At 36.1% G+C, this 22845-nt stretch overlaps 3 protein-coding genes across 3 annotated transcripts; all 3 read left to right on the top strand.

The window, feature by feature from the left end:
- Nucleotides 1-1086: 1086 nt before the first annotated feature.
- LOC141668171 (peptide methionine sulfoxide reductase B5-like) lies at nt 1087-2603 on the top strand. Its single transcript, XM_074474897.1, has 3 exons — nt 1087-1403; nt 2096-2252; nt 2356-2603. Exons 1-3 carry the CDS (start codon nt 1126-1128, stop codon nt 2503-2505), a joined length of 585 nt encoding a protein of 194 aa, XP_074330998.1. The 5' UTR covers nt 1087-1125; the 3' UTR covers nt 2506-2603.
- A 2367-nt stretch (nt 2604-4970) lies between these two features.
- LOC141666200 (F-box protein At3g07870-like) lies at nt 4971-5462 on the top strand. Its single transcript, XM_074472192.1, has one exon. It carries the CDS (start codon nt 4971-4973, stop codon nt 5460-5462), a length of 492 nt encoding a protein of 163 aa, XP_074328293.1.
- A 15557-nt stretch (nt 5463-21019) lies between these two features.
- Nucleotides 21020-22284, top strand: LOC141666199 (F-box protein At3g07870-like). Its single transcript, XM_074472191.1, has one exon. The coding sequence runs from the start codon at nt 21020-21022 to the stop codon at nt 22064-22066; it is 1047 nt and encodes a 348-aa protein (XP_074328292.1). The 3' UTR covers nt 22067-22284.
- Nucleotides 22285-22845: the final 561 nt, after the last annotated feature.

Genomic DNA, 22845 nt, shown 5'->3' with positions numbered 1-22845 from the left:
ATAGTTCCTTGAATTCGAAATGAGTTACAGTGTTTTGTTTGATGTATTTTAAATTGGATAAGGAAACTTCAAGTTCCATAATTTTTGTAGTTACCACAATATAGGAGAAATTAATTACCAAGCTCAACCATGATCACCACAAGTTACGTAGCTATTAAATATAAAAACATTAATTACTTACCAAAATTAACTACGTAACCTTTAGTTACATATTGATAAACCAAACAAGTATATTTTAATTATTTTAGAACTTAGTTACCGGAAAATTCAAGTTACTATGTAACTATAAAAGTTAACTAAACAAACGAGCGCCATGTATTACGGTATCAGGTGTACCGCATCAGAGAAGACTACATTATTATGCTGCAACAATACAGTTAAATCTGTTTTAATGCCGGGTGTTAAATCTTTCATCCAACAACTATTAAACAGTTTGCTGCGAAATTATTCTTCGCCAGTATGGAATACTAATATTACTAGTATAAATCTCCTGCGATGCATAGGTTCCCATTAATATTTTAAAATTTTATTTATCTAGTTATATTATATTTTTAAAATATTTATATAAATATATAATGATTATAAATTTATAATAAAAATAATAGAATAACATGTGGTCGTAATTTAGTAGAATAAATAGATTATTTCTAATAGTTTAACAATTTAGTAGTTTAGTAGATATATAACATTATTATTTATATCTTTTAATAATAGGATACGTTATATTCGTAATTTAGTAGAATAAGTATATTATATTTAGTAGTAGTTTAATGATTTAGTAGTTTATTAGATATATAACAATATTTATATATTTTTGTAATAATCAAAATTAGAAAATTATCATTAAACCATACCGTTGAACCAAATTATCACAATTCCGGCTATTATAGTATATATTATAGATGCCAACGAAATGAAGATTAAGATAACACAAACTTTATGATCCGAGTGATGGAGTCACTCGTGACGTGCTACCCATCTCATTCACAAAAAATAACGAACCAATCCTATCTTGTTGGCACCAAACGAACCAAGAAAATAATCATAAATTTATTACCATCGAACGGGACTCTTTTATTACAATAATAAAATACACTTTTAAACTACACATACAAAAAGCACCACATGGGCTCTCAACTTCTAAATATCTCACCTTTCTCACTTTCAAGAACCCTAATTACCAAATCTTCTCCCACCCCTCTTTTTCTTTCTACCAATTCATCCAAAACCCATTTCAAATTTTCAAATTTATCATCTGGGTTTTCGGGTCGGGTCAAAAGAAGAAGCTTTAGAAGTGGGATTGTAGCCATGGCTGGACCCGGGTCGGTTCAGAAATCAGAAGATGAGTGGCGTGCTGTTCTCTCTCCTGAACAGTTTCGGATTCTTAGACAGAAAGGCACTGAGTATGTTTCGTTATTTATTTTTTATTTTTTTAATTGATTAATTTCTTGGTTATATTTTTGTTGTGTAATGTTTATTGTGTAGACAAGGACTGTGTTTATATTGATGGAATTGGGTTTGTTTTTATGTTGGATTTTAGAATTTAATTGAAGTTTCGGGTAGTTCGATATGGATAGGATTAAATTGCTCGAGAATTTGACAAGATGTTTGGATGTCATGTAGTTTACTATTTAAGTTAGAAGTTGGATAAAGGGATAGTGCGGGAGTGTAATAAGTAAAAATATGGTAAATGATAAATGGAGGCTTGTTTTAAGTTATAATTAGATGCGATTTCTTTTGTTGATTGTAAGGACCATTTACATTTGATTGAGAGTACAGCTAGGGAGCATGTTTTGGATTTGGAATTAATGTTACGTGGTTATTAAGACAGGATAAGCTTTGCTTTTAGGGTCTTCTCTTCGAGTATAACAATTTTAGTTACATTTTGTTCTTTTACAAGCCAGTTTCTTGTGATATATTCTGAGACGAAAATTGGGATGTTAATATTGTTGGCAGCGGGCTATGGTTAGGGAAAATGTTGCCTAAAAGCGTAATTCCGGACCAGTATGGTTGGAGTAATGAATACAGCTACTCCTTTATTATGTTATGGATCTTATCACTTGAAAGCCGCTGACACGTTTATGCTAATGTACAGGTATCCTGGCACTGGGGAATATGACAAGTTCTTTAACGAGGGAGTCTACACATGTGCTGGTTGTGAAACCGCTCTCTACAAGTCAACAACTAAGTTTAACTCTGGGTGTGGTTGGCCAGCTTTCTTTGAGGGTCTTCCTGGAGCTATAAACCGTCATGTTAGTTTTCCGCTCTTTTTTCTCGCAACTCGTTTTTTAGCTCATTTCACTGAGTACTTATAGGCATAAGACTAATTTATGATTGTCTCTTTTTTGTTCTCAGACGGACGCAGATGGAAGGAGGATTGAAATAACTTGTGCTGCATGTGGTGGGCATCTAGGTCATGTGTTTAAAGGTGAAGGGTTCGGAACACCAACGGATGAGCGTCATTGTGTCAATAGTGTTTCACTGAAGTTCACTCCCGAAAAATAATCGATATATATAAAGTCTGTATGTTTTTTCTTTTCTTGTTCCTGAAATTGAATGATTATGGTGAGATTTAAATAAAGACCAAACCTGGGCTTCTGTTAGGCCTGCGTACTGCTCTGTTCCAGTGTAACATTGTTGTTTATTATTCTACTTTGCATCTTAATCATCTGACCTAAAATAGCTCACCACCTCCGCACAACTACAAATATGTATTAATGATAAGATTTAAGTGGTTTATACAATTATGTGAACGGGGTGATTCCTGCAGGTACTCTGTATGATCTAGTGATTTTGCTATTTTTTATTTAGTGCGTCTTTCATATGCATTTGCAGCATTTCATGGTTATGTAAACAGATCTAGCCTATTAGAAAAAAAAAGATATGAACCTCAATATAATTCTGAGAGATAAAAACACTAGTACAGCTTCTAGTAAATCAAGGCATTAAGGATATAGATACTGTTTATTCAATGAGAGGTCCCTGATTAACCCAGAAAGATGAAGTACACAATTTTTGTCTTCCCTTTCACCCTTTCAAACTGTATTACCAACGCCATGATGGTACAGTCCTAACTCCTACATAGATTTCTACAATACAAAGGCTGCAATGATTTTGCTATGTCACATGATGCAGGTTGCCTAGTAAATAGAACTCTGGACATTATACAATGTCTAAGCTCCGCGGTGCTTGGAGTTCAATTTCGTGGAACTGTTGATTAACAATTGCTCCAGGGTTGTAATGTAGCATACTGCACTAGATAGAGAAAAAAATTTACTGCAATATTATTTTTTGGACATGAATTACTGCAATATTTGATACAGAGGTTTTGATAGAAAACCCCTAGTCAAGATTTGGAGGTATGAATTTATCAGTACTGTTAACTATGTTTACGACCATTAACTTTTAGGTGTTTACTTTCACACTTTACATACGGGGGACATGCCTTCCTCTCGCTCTGGCTGGGGATGAGTGTTTCTTACTGGTTCTACAACTGGAGCTGAAGTTACTATGATTTTCCATGGTTACTTGCGTTCCTTCAAGAACCTTCTAATCTGTCATGTACCTATTCAGTTCTAAATATAAGCTTTGTATGTTTTCAAGTTGCACAAATTAATGTCTGCTATCTCTTTCATTCAAGACCATTTGTCATCAATTTTTGGTTTGCTTTGCTCCTATATTAACTGAGATCGATAACTTCATGGTGGCGCATTGCACACTCTTTTCAATTTTTTTGTTATACTACCATTTTACTTATCTGTGCTAGGACTAGCACATAACTTTCTTAACTTCACATTTATGAATATGATCTTATAATTTCACACTGCCATGCTCTAGTAGAATCAATAGAGCGACAGTTTCATACTAAAACTAAATATGTTGACAGAATAATTTCCACTGTTTGAGATGTTCGCAATATTTCATTTTTATAGCTCAATCTCTTGGAATACTAAAACTTAATATGGTGACATAATAATTTCCACTGTTTGAGATGTTCACAATATTTCATTTTTATAGCTCAATCTCTTTTTTTTAATACTAAATGTATCATTTTCCTTTAATTTGATAATTAAAGCTTCTAATATCCAAGCACTTGTACACATTCATAATCATAGTTTTCATAAAAATACTAAATAACTTTTTAAGATTTCTTGAAGGAAAGTGTCCGTAAATAAGAGTTCTTTGCTGTATTTTTTCTTCGTTGTGGCAAATATTGCTAAAATCTGAACATCCATTTGTGGCTTCGATGCATTGATATCTTTAGGTTTTTGTCGATGTAAATTTCCGTCTGTTTTTTCTTGGTTTCATTGGGTTCAGTTGTTTTATCTAGTTGAATTGTTATGGTTAATCTGTTGCTGTTGAGCCTCTAGTATGCTTTCTCTATAGGCCACACTTTCATGTCCTTTTGCTATGATGAAGGATATATTACTTGTTTATTCAGCCGGCCTACTAGAGAATATAGACATATGCCACATCTGTGTTTGCTCGTTTCTGCGTCTTCCTTTTAAGTGACAAATATAATGCACTCACATACCATGCATTTCTCAGCCAGATTATATTGTTTTCTTCGCCTTGAAGATCTATATAACTATCCTCGAATACTCTAATGCGGAGATGATGCGATCATGTCTACAGAAGACAATTGATTAGAGTAGTTTAGATAGACCTGGATCACAAAATACAACTAGGATGACTAAAAAGTATTCCTATAATCGAAAATACATGAGAACATTTTCCGAACTTCCAAAAGAAATAACCTTGGAAGTTTTTTCCAGGCTTCCGATACCATCACTCTTGATATGCAAACTCGTATGTAAACGATGGAATACTGCAATTGCGGAACCAGTGCTAGCAACCATGCAGTAAGCTAATGCAGCTGATCAAAGTCTTTGCTTGGTGCTACATTCTGAATTTCCCAAATTCGTTCTGTACAATGTCTTTGTCAATGACTTGGGTAGCCCCTACAAGGAATGGAAGATATTATCTCATTTGATCTATCAGCTGAAGAATTTCAAGAATTAGCAAGACTAGATTTTGAGAGCCTCAGGAAGCACACATGCCATCTAGTGACTTTAAATGGCATACTTTCTGCTGTTATTAGCTATGATGATGGAACACATGAAATTTGGAAGATGAAAGATTATAATGTTAAAGAGTCTTGGAGTAGAGAATTTGTTATCGGAAAGTATATTCCGAAAATTTTCCTTACATTCGGTCGGTTCTGTAGTTACCCAGGAAGAGGGAGGATTGATGGATACAGAAAACATAAGTTTCAAGTCATATGCATATTGAGTAATGCAGAGGTATTGTTGCTATATGAGAACCAAGCTTTGGTTTCCTACAATGTCGAGACTGGAAAATTCAAAGATTTAATAATCAAGGGGCAGAGGTTCGAGTATCTTTCTACTCTTCACACAGGAAGCATACTATCTGTTAGTGCAGCTTTCAACATGCATGGCTAAAGGTCCTGTTGTGCAGAATGTGCCTTCTCAGCTCTTAACGTTACACAGTCTGAGGTAAAGGGTTTAAGTCTCGGCAAAGATATGTACGCGAGTTTATTAACTTCGCTTCTTGATTTTAACAGTTCTAATAATAATAGGTCTCCCACTTTTGGGTAAGTGGTCAAATGTCGGGTAACGAGAAGCAATTTCTTGTCTGCAAAAGTTGATTGTACTTAGATTTCTTAAACACCTGGGGGAACTGCAATAAAAACATCTACAAGCTCTCAACTGACAGGAGAGACAACATCATTTTACATTTTTGCAAACCTTGCCTATTTGGAAGCATCAGCTTATGTGCTGAGCTATCATATTAATCACGCGGCTACAGGAGCTTAAACTTCTATTCTTATAGATTAATTAATTAAAGGTCTGAGCTTCTATCCAAATTTCTGGATTAAATATTTTAGTAATATTGTTTCTCTATATCTAGTGCACTATGCTACATTGTAACCCTGGAGCAATTGTCAATCAATGGTTGCACGCAATTGAATGCATTTCCTCAGTACTGCAGAGCTTAACCATTGCATTATGTCTAGAGGTCTATTTACTTAGGCAACCTGCATCGTGTGACTGTCACACTGTGACATGACCAAATTATTGCAGCATTTTTATTGTAGAACTCCATCATGTTTAGGCTTGTACCATCATGGTGTTGGTAATTCAATTTGAAAGGGAAGACATCTCATACTTCCGAATTCTGAGTTAATCAGCCGGCTGAATTATAATCCTACGCTTAAAGTATGACATGTTGTACCCATTAACCCTTAAAAAAGTTGTATATTTTTTCCCCTTAATTATAAGCTCTGTACAGTTGAACCCTTTTTCTAGAATTTTTCCGCGGTTAACATGTCATTGCAAATTGCTAGAAATTGTCACCGGTGTGAGAAATACCATCTATGCCTTAGAAAAAAGGTCCAAAGAAATGGAAACTTCCATGTGATGGAAAAAATGTCCACCCTTATACATCTGATTTTTACTACACAACCAGATTTGAAAGATGTGAATCAGTGCTTGGTGGAAGTTTTCGGAGCATGACAGACTTGTTTGCAAACACATATCTGAGGTTGATTTACTATTGTGTTATACATGGAGAACAAAACTATGAACATAAATGACACGGGAATATGATATTCAGTGGCAATAAGTTTTGTGTGTAATCATTTATGTAGCAAGTGTTGTATTCAATACGATTTTCACAGCATTTTTCTGGGAACATTTTACAGGGAAATATTTTTCTTTGGGGCCTGTTGCTGTGAAAATATTTTATGGTTTTCTCGTTCTTTCTGCAATTATGAATCTTTTTGTATTTGCTACTTAAGAACATATTTAAAATGTAAACATAGCTCTTAAACTCTTTTTCCTTATAATAATAACCTAAATGATTGATTTTGTGCGTGTTTAATGGTGGGAATTTTGAATTGTTTCTCGATTACATACCATTTGTCAGGATTTGGAGGTATGAAAGTAGCCGTACTGTTAAATATGTTTACTGCCAATCGGCTATTATCCGTGTCTACCTTCACAATTTACAGATAGGGGACAAGCCTTCCTCACCCCTGGCCCGGGATTTGTATTTCTTACAGGTCTACAACTTGAGGTGAAGTTACTATTTTTATGGTTCCTTGTCGTTGCTTTCAGAACCTGCAATCTGTCATTAACTCATTCACTACTATTCAGCTCTAAATATAAGCTTTTGTATGTTTTCTAGTGCACATATTATTGTGAATACAATCTGCGATTAATACATATAATCAAACAAATGTGTGCGTGAGTAAACGAAATCAAACGGAGGAAGAAAAGATATAAACAGAAGAGAGATCCTCGAGTCCAGTTGAAACTGTCTCCTTAAAGCTATTTCGCCTCTCACCGTATGTGCGAGTCGATAGCCTCCCAGGATAAAATGAGGTAGCGGCGGCGTTACGGATAACGAGCACCTTCAGCGAGCTTGAACGGGTACGAAACTATCACCGAGAGAGAGAGAGTTTTGTGTTTAAAGGCGAATATGTTTTTGGTGTGTCTAACTCTAACGTCTTAGAGGTGTTTATATAGGTGTAGATAGACTTGTGCGCTACTCTATCCATAATTAAATATCATTAATTATGGAATCGGTGTAATACTTGCAAGCTACTCTATTCCATAAATAATCTGAAACAGAATCAGATTAAATATATCAAGACATACACCATATCAATTAATCTGAAACAAAATCAAATTAATTTATGCCATAATATTTGAGCCAAATTCTAATGGAAAATAATAATTTCCATTATTAAGAGAATATCATCATATCTCACACATTTTTTAGTCATAATGCTCAAAATATGACTTACCAATATGGGACTTATACCCATATTTTCCAACAATGCTCCACATGGGTGAGATTGGTGATCTTAGTAGCACACACCAGACAGACAGACAGACACAGAGTTTGACTTGGTGATAGTTTCTTCGATCAGATATAGCATACGATAGGTAGAGAATGCTCCTTGAACCTTCGCTCGAGTAAGCATACCGACTTTACTGGTAGACAGTAGACGTGCTTTTCCTTGAACTGTTCGACCGTTTGTGTAAACGATGATATACTTATCACTATATCGTTTCTGACTCGTTCAACTCTCATGAGTATGTCCATTTTGGCCATGGAACTTCGTCCTGGTTCTGCAGAAGTTTCTAAAGAATTGTGCCTCGCAATTCTCCTTTGAAGCGGCCCCACTTCTCTCCCACATAGGTGATCTTTATCTTATAGAGTAACTCGCGTTTACTCAACTGAATTCCATGCGTTCACTCCTGAGCTCCATGTATTCATCAAAGATCATTAAAAGCTCAAAGCTTAACCTCATACCTTACGGGTCTCACTGTTTCCTCATCATAGGAACAGGCCAGGGGTTACCCCCACAGTGATTTGGTCATCATGATTTAGTTGTCCCATTGAACCAAGTTCTTGGGATCTCCAGTCAGCAATGGTTGGGTGTCCACCATGATGCCGTTAAGCAATAGGCTTAAGGCCCATCCCTCTCGATGATTTCTCAACCACTTCTCTTGATAACCCTTTGGTTAGTGGATCCGCGATATTATCTTTTGACGGTATATAGTCAATAGTGATAATTTCGGTTCAGATCAATTGTCTAATGGAACTGTGTCGTCGTCGTATATGACGAGACTTTCCATTATACATCGTGCTCTGCGCTCTGCCAATAGCGTATTGACTATCACAATGAATCCCTATTGCAGTTACAGGCTTTGGCCATCTTGGAATATCCTCCAGAAACTGACGTAGATATTCAGCCTCTTCGGCGCATTTATCTAGTGCCACAAACTCAGCTTCCATCGTGGAATGAGTTATCACCGTTTGTTTTGAGGATTTCCATGATATTGCCGCTCCAGCTAATGTAAACACATAGCCACTCGTAGACTTAAGTGCTTTCTTTCTAGATATCCAATTTGCGTCAGTATATCCTTCTAATACTGCTGGGTATCTGCCATAGTGCAGTCCATAGTCTCGAGTTCCCCTCAAGTACCTTAGTACCCTTATGATTGCTTTCCAGTGATCAGCTCCCGGATTACTCGTAAACCTACTCAACTTGCTAATTGAGTATGCAATGTCTGGTCTTGTACAACTCATGAGGTACATCAGACTACCAATTATCCTCGAGTATTCCAATTGGGAAACAGCTACACCTTTGTTCTTGGATAGGTGCAAAGTCATATCCACAGGTGTCCTAGCTTTCTCAAAGTCATCCTTAAGAAACTTCTCAAGGATCTTGTCAACATAATGTGGTTGACTTAATGCGAGACCCTCTGATGTTCTAGAAATTTGAATTCCCAGAATTACATTTGCTAGTCCCATGTCTTTCATGTCGAATCTTGATTTCAACATGTCCTTGGTAGATTTGATCACTTTATCATTGCTTCCGGCAATAAGTAGATCATCTACATATAGCGTCATCATGACATAGCCATTGTCATTCTCCTTGACATAGCTGTTCTCGTTATCCTTGTAATAGGCACAGCTATCACATTCATTGATTTTGAAGCCATTGGCCAGCACGACCTCATCAAATTTTTCATGCCATTTCATAGGCGCTTGTTTCAAACCATACAATGATTTCACCAATCTACAAACTTTCCTTTCTTGTCCTGGGACAACAAACCCTTCGGGTTGTTCCATATAGATTTCCTTATCTATGTCCCCATTTAGAAAGGCTGTTTTCACATCCATTTGATGTACAGTTAGATTACGCATTGCAGCAATAGCAAACATCATCCTTATGGACGTTATTCTCGTTACAGGAGAATATGTATCAAAATAATCAAGGCCTTTTTGTTGCTTGTATCCTTTAATCACAAGTCTGGCCTTATACTTGTCAATAGTGCCATCAGTTTTCAACTTCTTCTTGAAAACCCACTTGCTACCTAATGGTTTGCAACCAGTTGGCAAGTCCACTAATTCCCAAGTATGATTTTTCATAATTGAATCAACTTCATTCTTGATGGCCTCTTTCCACATAGGCCCATCAGGTGAGGTAACCGCCTCCTTATAAGTTTTTGGGTCACCTTCTTCGAGCAAATAGGTCATAAAATCAGACTCATAGGATTTCTCCGTTCGTTGTCTTTTGCTCCTTCTCACTACCCCACATTTTCGTCTTCACTTTCGTCACTCTCATTATCGTCATCTACAGACTCATGAGATCGTTTAGACGTCGTAGGTTGTTGGTTTCCTGGATTATAGGGAAAATCGTCTCAAAGAATGAGGCATTCCTTGATTCCATAATGGTATTCTTTTGAATATCAGGAATCTTGGATTCATGAACAAGAAACCGATATGCAGTGCTGTGTGGAGGATATCCGATGAAGATACAATTCACAGTCTTAGGACCTATTTTCACCTTCTTCGGTGTAGGGATCAGTACCTTTGCAAGGCACCCCCACACTTTCAGGTGTTGGTAACTTAGTTTCTTTTTCTTCCACATTTCATAAGGACTTACATCCTTATTCTTGCGCTTCGTAATATTTAAAATATTATTTGTGCTTAGGATGGCTTCTCCCCACATCGATTGTGGAAGCCCAGAGCTTAACAACATCGCATTCATCATTTCTTTCAGAGTGCGATTCTTCCTTTCAGCCACACCATTTGACTGAGGGGAGTATGGTGCAGTGACCTCATGGATTATACCATGTTGTGAACAGAATTCTCCAAATGGTTCAACATATTCACCTCCACGATCACTTCGTATCGCTTTGATTTTCTCAGTATGTTGTGTCTCAACTTCTTCCTTATAGATTTTAAATTTATCTATAGCTTCGTCTTGGCTTTTCAACAAATATACATAGCAGTATTTTGTACAATCATCAATGAATGTAATAAAATACTTGTTTCCTCCTCTTGTTGGAGCGAATTTTAAATCACATATGTCGCTATGTATTAGGTCTAGCACTTTGGTGTTCCTTTCCACACGTTTAAATGATGATCTCGTTAATTTTGCCTCAACACAAGTCTCACACTTATGTTTAGAATCGATAGTAACTTTAGGTATGTATTCTTTTGCACTTAAACGTCGTAAAGTGTCATAATTTACATGTCCTAATCTAGCATGCCATAAATTAGGAGACTCAAGCAAGTAAGCAGAAGAATTCTTCATTTCATTATCGTCCTTAACGGACATTACATTGAGCTTAAAAACCCCATCGGTTAAATAACCCTTGCCTACAAACATACCACTCTTAGACAAAATTACTTTATCTGACTCTATTATAATGCGAAAGCCATGCTTACTCAACAGAGAACCAGACACAAGGTTCTTGCGAATATCAGGCACATAAAGTACATTCTTCAAAGTCAGATTCTTCCCAGAGGTCATCTTCAGGATCACCGTGCCTTCACCCTCAATGGTAGAAGTTGCTGAATTCCCCATGTAGAGCTTCTCACCAGCATCAGAAGCTTTGAGGCTAGAGAAAATCGCCTTGTCTGAGCAAACATGCCTAGTAGCACCAGTATCAATCCACCATTCACGTGAATTAGAACCGACCAGGTTCACTTCAGAGACCGTAGCACAGAGGTCTATATCACCCATATCCTTGGAGATATTCTCTACCATGTTTGCTTCTTTCTTCTTGTTGGGCTTCTTGGGCTTCTTGCAGTCAGAAGACCTATGACCAACTTTATCACAGTTGTAGCACTTCCCCTGAAATTTCGACTTCGAAATCCCTCCTTTGGGTGCCAGCTTTGCCCCTTTACTAGAATTAGTCTTCTTGGGCTTGGAGCTTTGAGCATGCTCCACCATGTTTGCCTTCTCAGTGACAACATTAACTTTCTTCTCGGACCCTCTGTTGTCTTCTTCAATATGAAGTCTAACAATAAGATCCTCCATAGACATCTCCTTTCGCTTGTGCTTAAGGTAGTTCTTGAAATCTTTCCATCCAGGTGGAAGCTTTTCAATAACAGCAGCAACTTGGAAAGACTCACTTATGACCATTCCCTCAGCATGAATGTCATGAATGATCACCTGCAGTTCCTGCACCTGACTAACCACAGTCTTAGAGTCTGCCATCTTATAATCAAGAAAGCGGCCAACAATCCACTTCTTTGCCCCAGCGTCCTCGGTTTTATACTTATGGTCAAGTGACTCCCATAAGACCTTAGCTGTTGGCTTAGCGCTGTATACGTTATACAACGAGTCATACAAACAATTTAACACATAGTTCCGACAGATGTAGTCGGAGTGCTTCCAAGCATCAGCAGCATACACAATCTGCATGTTACTCTCAGCAGTGAGCAACGGTAGTTCTTCCTTAAGGAAGCGATCCATATGCAACGTGGTCAGATAAAAGTGCATCTTTTGTTGCCAACGTTTGAAGTTCGTTCCGTTGAATTTCTCAGGTTTTTCAGCATGTGCAGCAGGCACATTTTGCATAACAGGTACAGCAGGCACCACAGGTGGAACAGATGGTACGTGCGTCTGTACTACATGTGTATGCACACCAGTAGGCACCGCAGGTATGATCGGAGGAGTGAATCTTGACGATATCTGTCCAAGAGGAACACTAAACTGTCCAATGACAGTGTGTCCCACAGGCACATGTCCCGAAGGCACATGTCCAACAGGCGTTTGACCCCCATCAGATCGTACGAACCGTGCATTAGGGTTAATCGGCTGCTGGTGAACCCCATCAGATCCAGTGATCTGTGCGTTGGGATCAACCGTCATGTTCATCGGATCATTTACAGTTTGGTTCTCCATCGATCTGTTACTCAATCAAAATAAGTAGATACAGATGTATCAGTCACAGATGTATAAAATAAATAGTTTTAAGATTGTGTATACAATCTGCGATTAATACATATAATCAAACAAATGTGTGCGTGAGTAAACGAAATCAAACGGAGGAAGAAAAGATATAAACAGAAAAGAGATCCTCGAGTCCAGTTGAAACTGTCTCCTTAAAGCTATTTCGCCTCTCACCGTATGTGCGAGTCGATAGCCTCCCAGGATAAAACGAGGTAGCGGCGGCGTTACGGATAACGAGCACCTTCAGCGAGCTTGAACGGGTACGAAACTATCACCGAGAGAGAGAGAGTTTTGTGTTTAAAGGTGAATATGTTTTTGGTGTGTCTAACCCTAATGCCTTAGAGGTGTTTATATAGGTGTAGATAGACTTGTGCGCTACTCTTTTCCATAATTAAATATCATTAATTATGGAATCGGTGTAATACTTGCAAGCTACTCTATTCCATAAATAATCTGAAACAGAATCAGATTAAATATATCAAGACATACACCATATCAATTAATCTGAAACAAAATCAAATTAATTTATGTCATAATATTTGAGCCAAATAATAATTTCCATTATTAAGAGAATATCATCATATCTCACACATTTTTTAGTTATAATGCTCAAAATATGACTTACCAATATGGGACTTATACCCATATTTTCCAACAATTATATCTGCTACATCCTTCATTTAAGTTAGTTCAAATGTCATCAGTTTTTGGTTTTCTTTGATCCTTTATGAAGTGAGATTGAGAAGTTCATGGTGATGCAGTGCACATTCTGTGCAACTTTTTGTTATACAGTTTGACTTATTTGTCCAGTCTTTGCAGACTGGCACATAACCTTCATAGCTTCATATTTATTATTTAGTAAGCTTCTTTGGTATTCTACAGAGAACCAGAAAGTTATTCTGGAACTGATTTATAATTTTTTTTTATTTTACCCTCCCCATACTCTACTTCCAACTTGTGAGTACGACGTAATTATACTTTAAGAAGTTGTTGCCCTTAACATGGTTCTCCGCATACAATGCTGGTGCCCCGTTATCATTTGAAGCACCTGTGTCCTTACATACATTGCAGAATTATCTTACTGAGTGGAGGAAAATGTACTCTGATCATAACATTCATTTTTCTTTAAATTTGGCATGTGCAATCTTGTTTACAGGTAGTTCTGCATATAGTTTATTCTGTTCTACATTTTTCCTATGAAACTAGATAGTCATTTTTCATCGTTCAAAGTTGAAGATACGTAACCATAAATTTAGAACTGAGTAATAAGTTCAAAAGAATAGACGTTGCTATTATGTTTGTGAGATAATTTTTTCCCAGGAACTTAAAAGTAACATTTGAGATGGACAAATAACACACCAAATTAGTGTAACAACAGAAAACATAATTTTTCTTAATCCCTACTGCTTGACTCTTTAGTCAAGTTATGAGGTATATGGCGATTACTTTGTTGGTCTCGATGCTCTCGTAACATTAGCAGGAAATCTCCGTTGCAGCTTGTACAGGTTTAACAGCTTGTACATTAGCAGGAAGAAGTCTCGAGTTTTGACCCTTTTTGTTTTTTCTTGGTGTCATTTGGTTCGATTGTGGTTTCTGGTTGGATTGTTATGGTTGTGCACCTGTAATAGTATTTATATAATATAGAGATACGTAGGCAACTTGAGGGGATCCCCAAATCCGACACACAACATTCTAGAGTCTCTCTTAGCATAAACTCTAAACCCAAGTCTAAGACGGAAGGACAGATTACTTGTTTATTTAGCCGGCCTACTACAGAACATAGACATATGCCACATCTGTTTTTGCTCGTTCCTTTGGCGTCCATTCGTCCTGCTAAGTGACAAATGTATATGGACTCACAATACAATTCATTTCTAGCCAGTCTGTATTGTTTTCTTCACCTTGAAGATCTATATTTACCTCCTCGAATACTCTTATATGGAGATCATGGGATCATGTCTACAGAAGACAACTGATCACAGAAGTTTAGATATACCTGGATCACAAATTTCAACTGTGATGACTAAAAAGTCTTCTTATAATCGAAAAAACAAGAGAAAATTATCCGAACTTCCAAAAGAATTAACCTTGGAAATTTTTTCCAGTCTTCCCATACCATCACTCTTGATATCAAACTCGTATGTAAACGATGGAATACTGTGTTAGCAATCTTGTACGATAAAGACATTGTTATATATATATATATATATTGAATATATAACTACTTCACAAAAACATTGTTAATTCTTAAATCACATAAGCATATGAGAATTAACAATTAAATTAGGAGAAGGGTTTGAGAAAACAAACAGAGATTGGATTTAATCTCGAGTCCAGAAAACTGTCTCCTTAAAGCAGTTTCGCCCCGCACCATCCGTGTTTAGCGACCTGCTTCCCAGGATAAAACGAGATACTAGTATAATCGATAGATCGAATATACTCTCAGCGAACTTGAACTGAGCCCGAGAACTATCACCGGAATATTGGAAAAATTTAATACTAAAGAGACCGAGAATAAAAGAGATGACTCTTATTTCCTCGACTTAATAAAACTGGTGCCCTAAGACTCTATTTATAAAGAGAGGCTTGAAAGGACTTGTTTTTTCTTTTCGATGTGGTACATGGTATTTATAAGAAAAACTAAGGAATAAGTTTGTGCTACTCTCGATGTGGTACAAAACCACTTTTCATATTAAAAGGTAAAACTTTGGAACATCAGTTCTCATTCACCTTTTACTCATTTTGAGCGTGTTAATATGCGTTGGAATCCCCTCGAAGAGAAGAATATGTTCCAATAAATACACACCACTAACACATAATGTGTCTCACTCTATAGAGTCTCAAAATGATTCACAACTTAGTCTAAAATACTAAGTTTGTCCAACAATCCCCCACAAATGAGATTGATGGTCCAGTAGCACGCACCACATAGACACCACATAGACAGACAGACGCGGAGCTTGACTTGGTGATAGTTCCGGCGGTCGGATATAGCATACGATAGGTAGAGAATGCTCCTTGAACCTTCGCTCGAATAAGTATATCGACTTTACTGGTAGACAGTATGACGCGATGTCCTTGAACTGTTCGACCGTTTGTGTAAACGATGACATACTCATCACTATATCTTTCCTGACTCATTCAGTTCTCATGATTATGTCCATTTTGGCCCTGGAACATCGTCCTGGTTCTGCAAGAGTTTCTAAAGAATTGTGCCTCGCAATTCTCCTTTGAAGCGGCCATATTTCTCTCTTACATAGGTGATCTTTATCTTATAGAGTAACCCGCGTTTACTTAACCGAATATTATGTATTCAAACTTGAAATCCCTGTATTCGTCAAAGATCATTAAAAGCATAAAGCTTAACCTCGTACCTTACGGGTCTCACTGTTTCATCATCATAGAAATAGGCCAGGGGTTACCCCCACAGTGATTTGGTCATCATGATTTAGTTGTCCCATTGAACCAAGTTCTTGGGATCTCCAGTCAGCAAGGTTGGGTGTCCACCATGACGCCGTTAAGCAATAGGCAAGGCCCATTCCTCTCGATGATTTGACAACTATCTCTCAGTCTAACTAGATTCCCTTGGCTTAAACAGATTCGCTCAGTTTAACCATCTGGTTAGTGGATCCAAACATTATCATTTAACTTTACATAGTCAATCATGATAATTCTCGTTGAGAATAGTTGTTTAATGGTATTATGTCCTCATCATAGATGTGAGACATACCATTTCATACACAATAATGCGATCTCCCAATTTGCATATTGATTACACGATATATGCATATTGAAGACACATTTTCCTTGTCATTTAGGAATATCCTTACAAAGTGGCTACTCGGCCTTTTAACTGCATTTATTTTATGCACCAGACTCGTATTCCATCATGAATCGAGCTAAGTTTAGGATTTCCATGACACGACTGCTAAGTGTGAAATGTATTCTCGAATGACTTTTAAGTTCTTAAAGTCAAATATCTAATTTACATACTATATTCACATAGTACAATTAGATATCTTTCGTATTGAAGTCCAAGCTCACGAGCACATATCATACACCTTAAATCTCATTGCAATCACTTCCAAGTGACCAATTTCCATTGTACTCGTGCATCTACCCAGTTTACCAACTGTGTAGCCTATGTCTAATTTTGTACAATTTTAAAAAAGTACAACAGACTTGCAATCCTTCTTGAGAGATCCTTGTTCATCTACGCTTGGATATATATAAATCCATTCCAGCTATGACAACTTTAGCTTCGTTGACCTCTTCAAAATTCACATCACCAACATGTGACATGTATCATCTAAACCTTTTAAAGTCACGAAGATTGTAATCTTCAAATCAAAACTTTTCAATCTCATCAAGATTTTCAGAGATGATCCTCTTGTCATTACTTCTCGTAATGATCAGATCACTCACATGCAATCAATTATGACTTGCATATCATGTGTAAATAACACATGCACACTTGTCAATTCTCTGATTTTGAATCAGTTTGACATCTCATATTGACATATTTCATATTTATGAAATAACTTTACTAGTTATTACTTAAGGCTTCACTTGTTATTGATATTACCAGCTTTTAGCGTCCCAAAAAACCAGCAATTTCAGTTTGCATCATTACCGAGTTTAAGCGTCCTTAAACTGGCAATCCTTATTCACATAGCAACCAATATTGAGCGTCCTCAAAATGGCAACCATGTCATTTATTTGAAGCCATTGCTTATCATAGCAATATCAAATTTAATATGCCATTATTTCGTGTCAATGTTGTTTCACTCAACATGATCACCGAAAATACAGATTTTCTACTCTTGCTTTATCTAGAGCAACCCTCGGGTTCATGTAAATAGATATTTCTCCAAATATCTATTTAGAAAGACCATCTCAATGTTCATTGATGCACTTTTAAATTTCACAATACGATAATTTTAGTATCATCTTAATGAACCTTATTCTCAAAACTCGAGAATATTTCATAAATTATATAAGGTCATCACTTTCGACTGTAATATTTTTTGTATCAGTCTGACCTTATACTTCCTTCAGACCCAGATATATTTTCCCAATTTAAAAATTCATCTGGGTCCTAATGCTTCTATCTCGTAAGAAGATCTATATATTTTTTTTAAACAAGATTCTGTCAAACAGAACCACTCTCTCTATTTCTTAACATCCTTTCCCCCACAAAGGACATAGAGAGAACATGCACAATCCATTTTCTAGTACACGTGCTAGAAAATCTTGATTTATTGACTCTCAGTAATAGTCAAATTTTCTCTTGATATATTCACTTATCAAGAAATTATACGTGAAGCGCATTGCTTCTATTAAATTTACGAGTTCACCTTCAAGCAAATTATCAAGACATTCGGGACTAGCAATTATCCAAGTCTTTTGCTCTCTGCAGGTTCATCCTCACATTCATCCAATAACTCGTAAGTTCATTTAGATGACTTTTAATTACAGATCTACTAGGATCTACTAGCTTATCGCATAAGCATTCCTAAACTCTGTAATAGTATTCTTACGAATCTCAAAAATTAGATTCATATATCGGATATTATTAGACTCAACCATTGTCTCTGTATCCATCCAAAATATCTCAATTGATTTTGGATCTCATGCTACCAACAGAGGTATTGGTATCAAGTTTCGAGATACCCCCACATTTCAATTATTTTCAAGAATGTTTCATTACATTCCACTATTCATAGAAAATTCAATAATTTTCTATTTTAGATACCCCCACAATTTTAATATTTTACAGAATGTCAGAAAATATTCCAAAACTAATAGGAAATTTAATTATTTCCTTCTGTGGTATCATGTTTAAGGAACGATTAGCCCTTTGTAACTAATATCCTCAAATTCAGTGATAGTCTGAGCTGATCACAATCGTTTTGCATCTCTCTCAGAGCGCAACTCAAGCCTGCATCTACTCCATTTATATAATGCGAGTAAGGTGCAACGACCTCATGAATATTCACGTTGCAAACAGAATTTGCCCGGTGATTATTCATCATCAAATTTATTCACAACCATCTTAATTATCTGTATTAAGTTGGATTTACCCTTGAGTTTATAGAGCACACATCTCTCTATTTAGCTTCAATATTGACTCGACTACGAGTACGAGTGACAAATGTTTTACTATCAAACTAGACAGTAAACACGTATCGTGTCACTACCTCTCATCTGAGCAGGTTTTACGTTATTCATTAAAACCTATAAGATTTTAATATCATGTTAAAAGAACTTCCCGTAGTTCTTATCATTAAAAATTCAATTACCGAATTTCTCGAAAATATTTACATGGTTCACACGAACCTACATTTATGGCTCACCTACTGGTACAACCAGAAAAGGCCCAAGGAAGAACATAAATCTTCAATAAACCCACATTCAGTGATCCTTGATCAACTGATGCGTTAGGGTTAACAACTTTTCGGATTCTCTCCGAAGTTCAGCATAAATACTGATATCAATATTCGCCGTATTAAGTATCACATGGATCACTATAATAGGCTCGTGTGTCACTGCCACAGCAGACCGACACCAACACGTGAAATTACTATTTAACTGGAGGAAAAATCCAACCAGAAAAATATAATTTATGTGCCGACCCATAACCTGTACTCCAGGCCCATTAGGTTTTTTAATGTGGAGAATCCTGAGCAATTGTAAATCTGGTTCACTTCAGCTGCCCACCTCGTCACATTATTTAACAACAAACATGTTACTGCATTCTATCCAGTATTACAAGTTTGTGATATAACTCCATTATTAAAGATTAAACAATAATAATTGATGCCTTATCATCACTCAACAATGATTAAAAAATTAATCACCAAATAATCAAGTTCCATCATGAAGGGTCACATTTATGTAGCCATATCATTTAATTGCATAGCAATATCATGTTATGAACTTTCAAACATGCATGTAAACTATAGCATATATGATTCTTGTATCAGTGTACTAATAATTCCAAAATCAATTCAGAATTAAGAAATCAATCACCATGTTAACAAAACATAATAAGCTATCCATTAATAGCAAAAACATGGACGAATTATAAATTTGGGTTTAATCTACCAATTTATAATGATCAACCCGAAAGAGATGTCACCAAATATGTCCACTTGAATATAAGTTGATCATAAATCAATAACCATTAAAGCATCAATAGCCTTATAAGAAACCAATTATCCAACAACTTTGTGCTTACTTTTGCCTCGTACCTGTTATGCTTAAACAAAGCACCACTTAAAACAAATTTATATTAATTTCAAGCACATGGCAACAAGTGATCAAAGAAATTAACGCACTAAATTTAATTTAATTAATGAGGCAAATAATGGCCACTCATATACCCATAAATAAATCCAATTTAAACAATCAAATTGACTTTTGCGTCTACTCACACGAAAGTATGAAAATTGAAGGAAACTGCTTTAAGATTGTTAGCAATCTTGTACGATAAAGACATTGTTATATATATATATATATATATTGAATATATAACTACTTCACAAAAACATTGTTAATTCTTAAATCACATAAGCATATGAGAATTAACAATTAAATTAGGAGAAGGGTTTGAGAAAACAAACAGAGATTGGATTTAATCTCGAGTCCAGAAAACTGTCTCCTTAAAGCAGTTTCGCCCCGCACCATCCGTGTTTAGCGACCTGCTTCCCAGGATAAAACGAGATACTAGTATAATCGATAGATCGAATATACTCTCAGCGAACTTGAACTGAGCCCGAGAACTATCACCGAAATATTGGAAAAATTTAATACTAAAGAGACCGAGAATAAAAGAGATGACTCTTATTTCCTCGACTTAATAAAACTGGTGCCCTAAGACTCTATTTATAAAGAGAGGCTTGAAAGGACTTGTTTTTTCTTTTCGATGTGGTACATGGTATTTATAAGAAAAACTAAGGAATAAGTTTGTGCTACTCTCGATGTGGTACAAAACCACTTTTCATATTAAAAGGTAAAACTTTGGAACATCAGTTCTCATTCACCTTTTACTCATTTTGAGCATGTTAATATGCGTTGGAATCCCCTCGAAGAGAAGAATATGTTCCAATAAATACACACCACTAACACATAATGTGTCTCACTCTATAGAGTCTCAAAATGATTCACAACTTAGTCTAAAATACTAAGTTTGTCCAACATACTGCAATTGCGGAACCAGGGCTAGCAACCATGCAGTTAGCCAATGCAGCTGATCAAAGTCTTTGCTTGGTTTTACATTCTGAATTTCCCAAATTTGTTCTCTACAATGTTTTAGTTAATGATTTGGGTAGCCGCTACAAGGAATGGAAGAGGCTGATATTACCATTTCAGGAAACATTATCTCGTTTCGAGATTGTAGGTTCTTGTAATGGACTGCTATGTGTATCAGACTATGAGTTGGATGATCCTGTTCTAATATACAATCCTCTAACCTGGGACTACAAGCTACTTCCCGACAAAGGCGGGGAACATTTGAAGGGAAAGGTGTACAGATGTGTTTTTGGATTCGGTTTTGATCCGAAGACTATGGTTTACAAGGTAATAAAGATTGTACATTATGCAGGTAGCTCTTCTAAAGTCCCGGATTTGAATAGGAAACCAGATGTTTATGTTGTTACGTTAGGCTCAGAGGAATGGACGTACAAAGGCCAAACACATTACCAACTTACTGGATCATCATCCGAGGCTTTTGTGAATGGAAAGTTTCATTGGCTTACACATTGTAATTTTCTTGAAGTAGGAAAATGTCAAGATATTATCTCATTTGATCTATCTACTGAGAAATTTCAAGAATTAGCGCGACCGGATTTTGAGGGCCTCATGAAACATACATGCCCTCTAGTGACTTTAAAAGGCGTACTTTCTGCTGTTATTAGCTATGATGATGAAACGCATGAAATTTGGAAGATGAGAGATTATAATGTTAAAGAGTCTTGGAGTAGAGAATTTGTTATTGGAAAGTATATTCCGAAAATTTTCCTTACATTTGGTCAGTTCAATAGTTACCCAGGCAGAGGGAGGATTGATGGATACAGAAAACACAAGTTTCAAGTTATATGCATATTGAGTAATGGAGAGATATTGCTGCTATATGAGAACCAGGCTTTGGTTTCATATACTGTCGAGACTGGAAAATTCACAGATTTAAAAATCAAAGGGCAGAGATTCGAGTATCTTTCAACTCTTCACACAGGAAGCATAATATCTGTTAATGCCGCTTTCAACATGCATGGCTAAAGGTCTTGTGTGCAGAATGTGCCTTTGGAGTTCTTATCTTTGCATAATATGAGGTTAATGGTTTAAGTCTCATTAAAGATTATGCCTTCTGAGTTCTTATCTTTGCACAATCCGAGGTAAATGGTTTAAGTGTCAACGAAGATATGTGTGTGAACAAAAACAGACAAAAGGAAATGTTCTACTGCATCTTGTTTCTGTTATTTATTTGAGATCCATCCCTTACAAACTTTATTAATTTTCATCTGTTTTACTGGGGATCCTAGGGATGTCCCATATTTTTGGTTGTCGTTTGAATTTTGGCCATCTAGAAAAAAGAATGTACCTTTAGCAATAGGAGCTAAACAGATTTTACATGATCAACATGAATAATACTGGAATCATAAAATCTGCAATAACACTCACGTTTAAAAGTTCAAAAACATGATCAATCAAAGACATCAATCAGTTTCAGTAATGATACTACATGATAAAAGTCAAGAGTTACCAACTTCCATGATTTCCTGTAACATGATACTAATGTTACCTTTGATGGGATATATGTAATAGTTAAGGAACGGAATGAAATTTGAACTATATTATCGGTAAATATTTCTATTTTCAGTTAATTATATCATTTCATTTTAATAAACTAAAGTAGAGATCCCCATTTTGAGACTGATACCATTTTCTCTGATTCTCATTTTTCTTGCGAATTCATCATTCAAAATTTGCACCCAAAACACTTCCCTCTTCCATTTTTTTTCTCAGCTTTCGAAAATAATTTCATGATCAAGGTGCCT

This window comes from Apium graveolens, chromosome 6, assembly GCF_009905375.1.
Source record: "Apium graveolens cultivar Ventura chromosome 6, ASM990537v1, whole genome shotgun sequence".
NCBI lineage: Eukaryota > Viridiplantae > Streptophyta > Magnoliopsida > Apiales > Apiaceae > Apium > Apium graveolens.
Note: the sequence above shows the minus strand (reverse complement) of the source record. Positions and strands in the feature narration are given on the sequence as shown.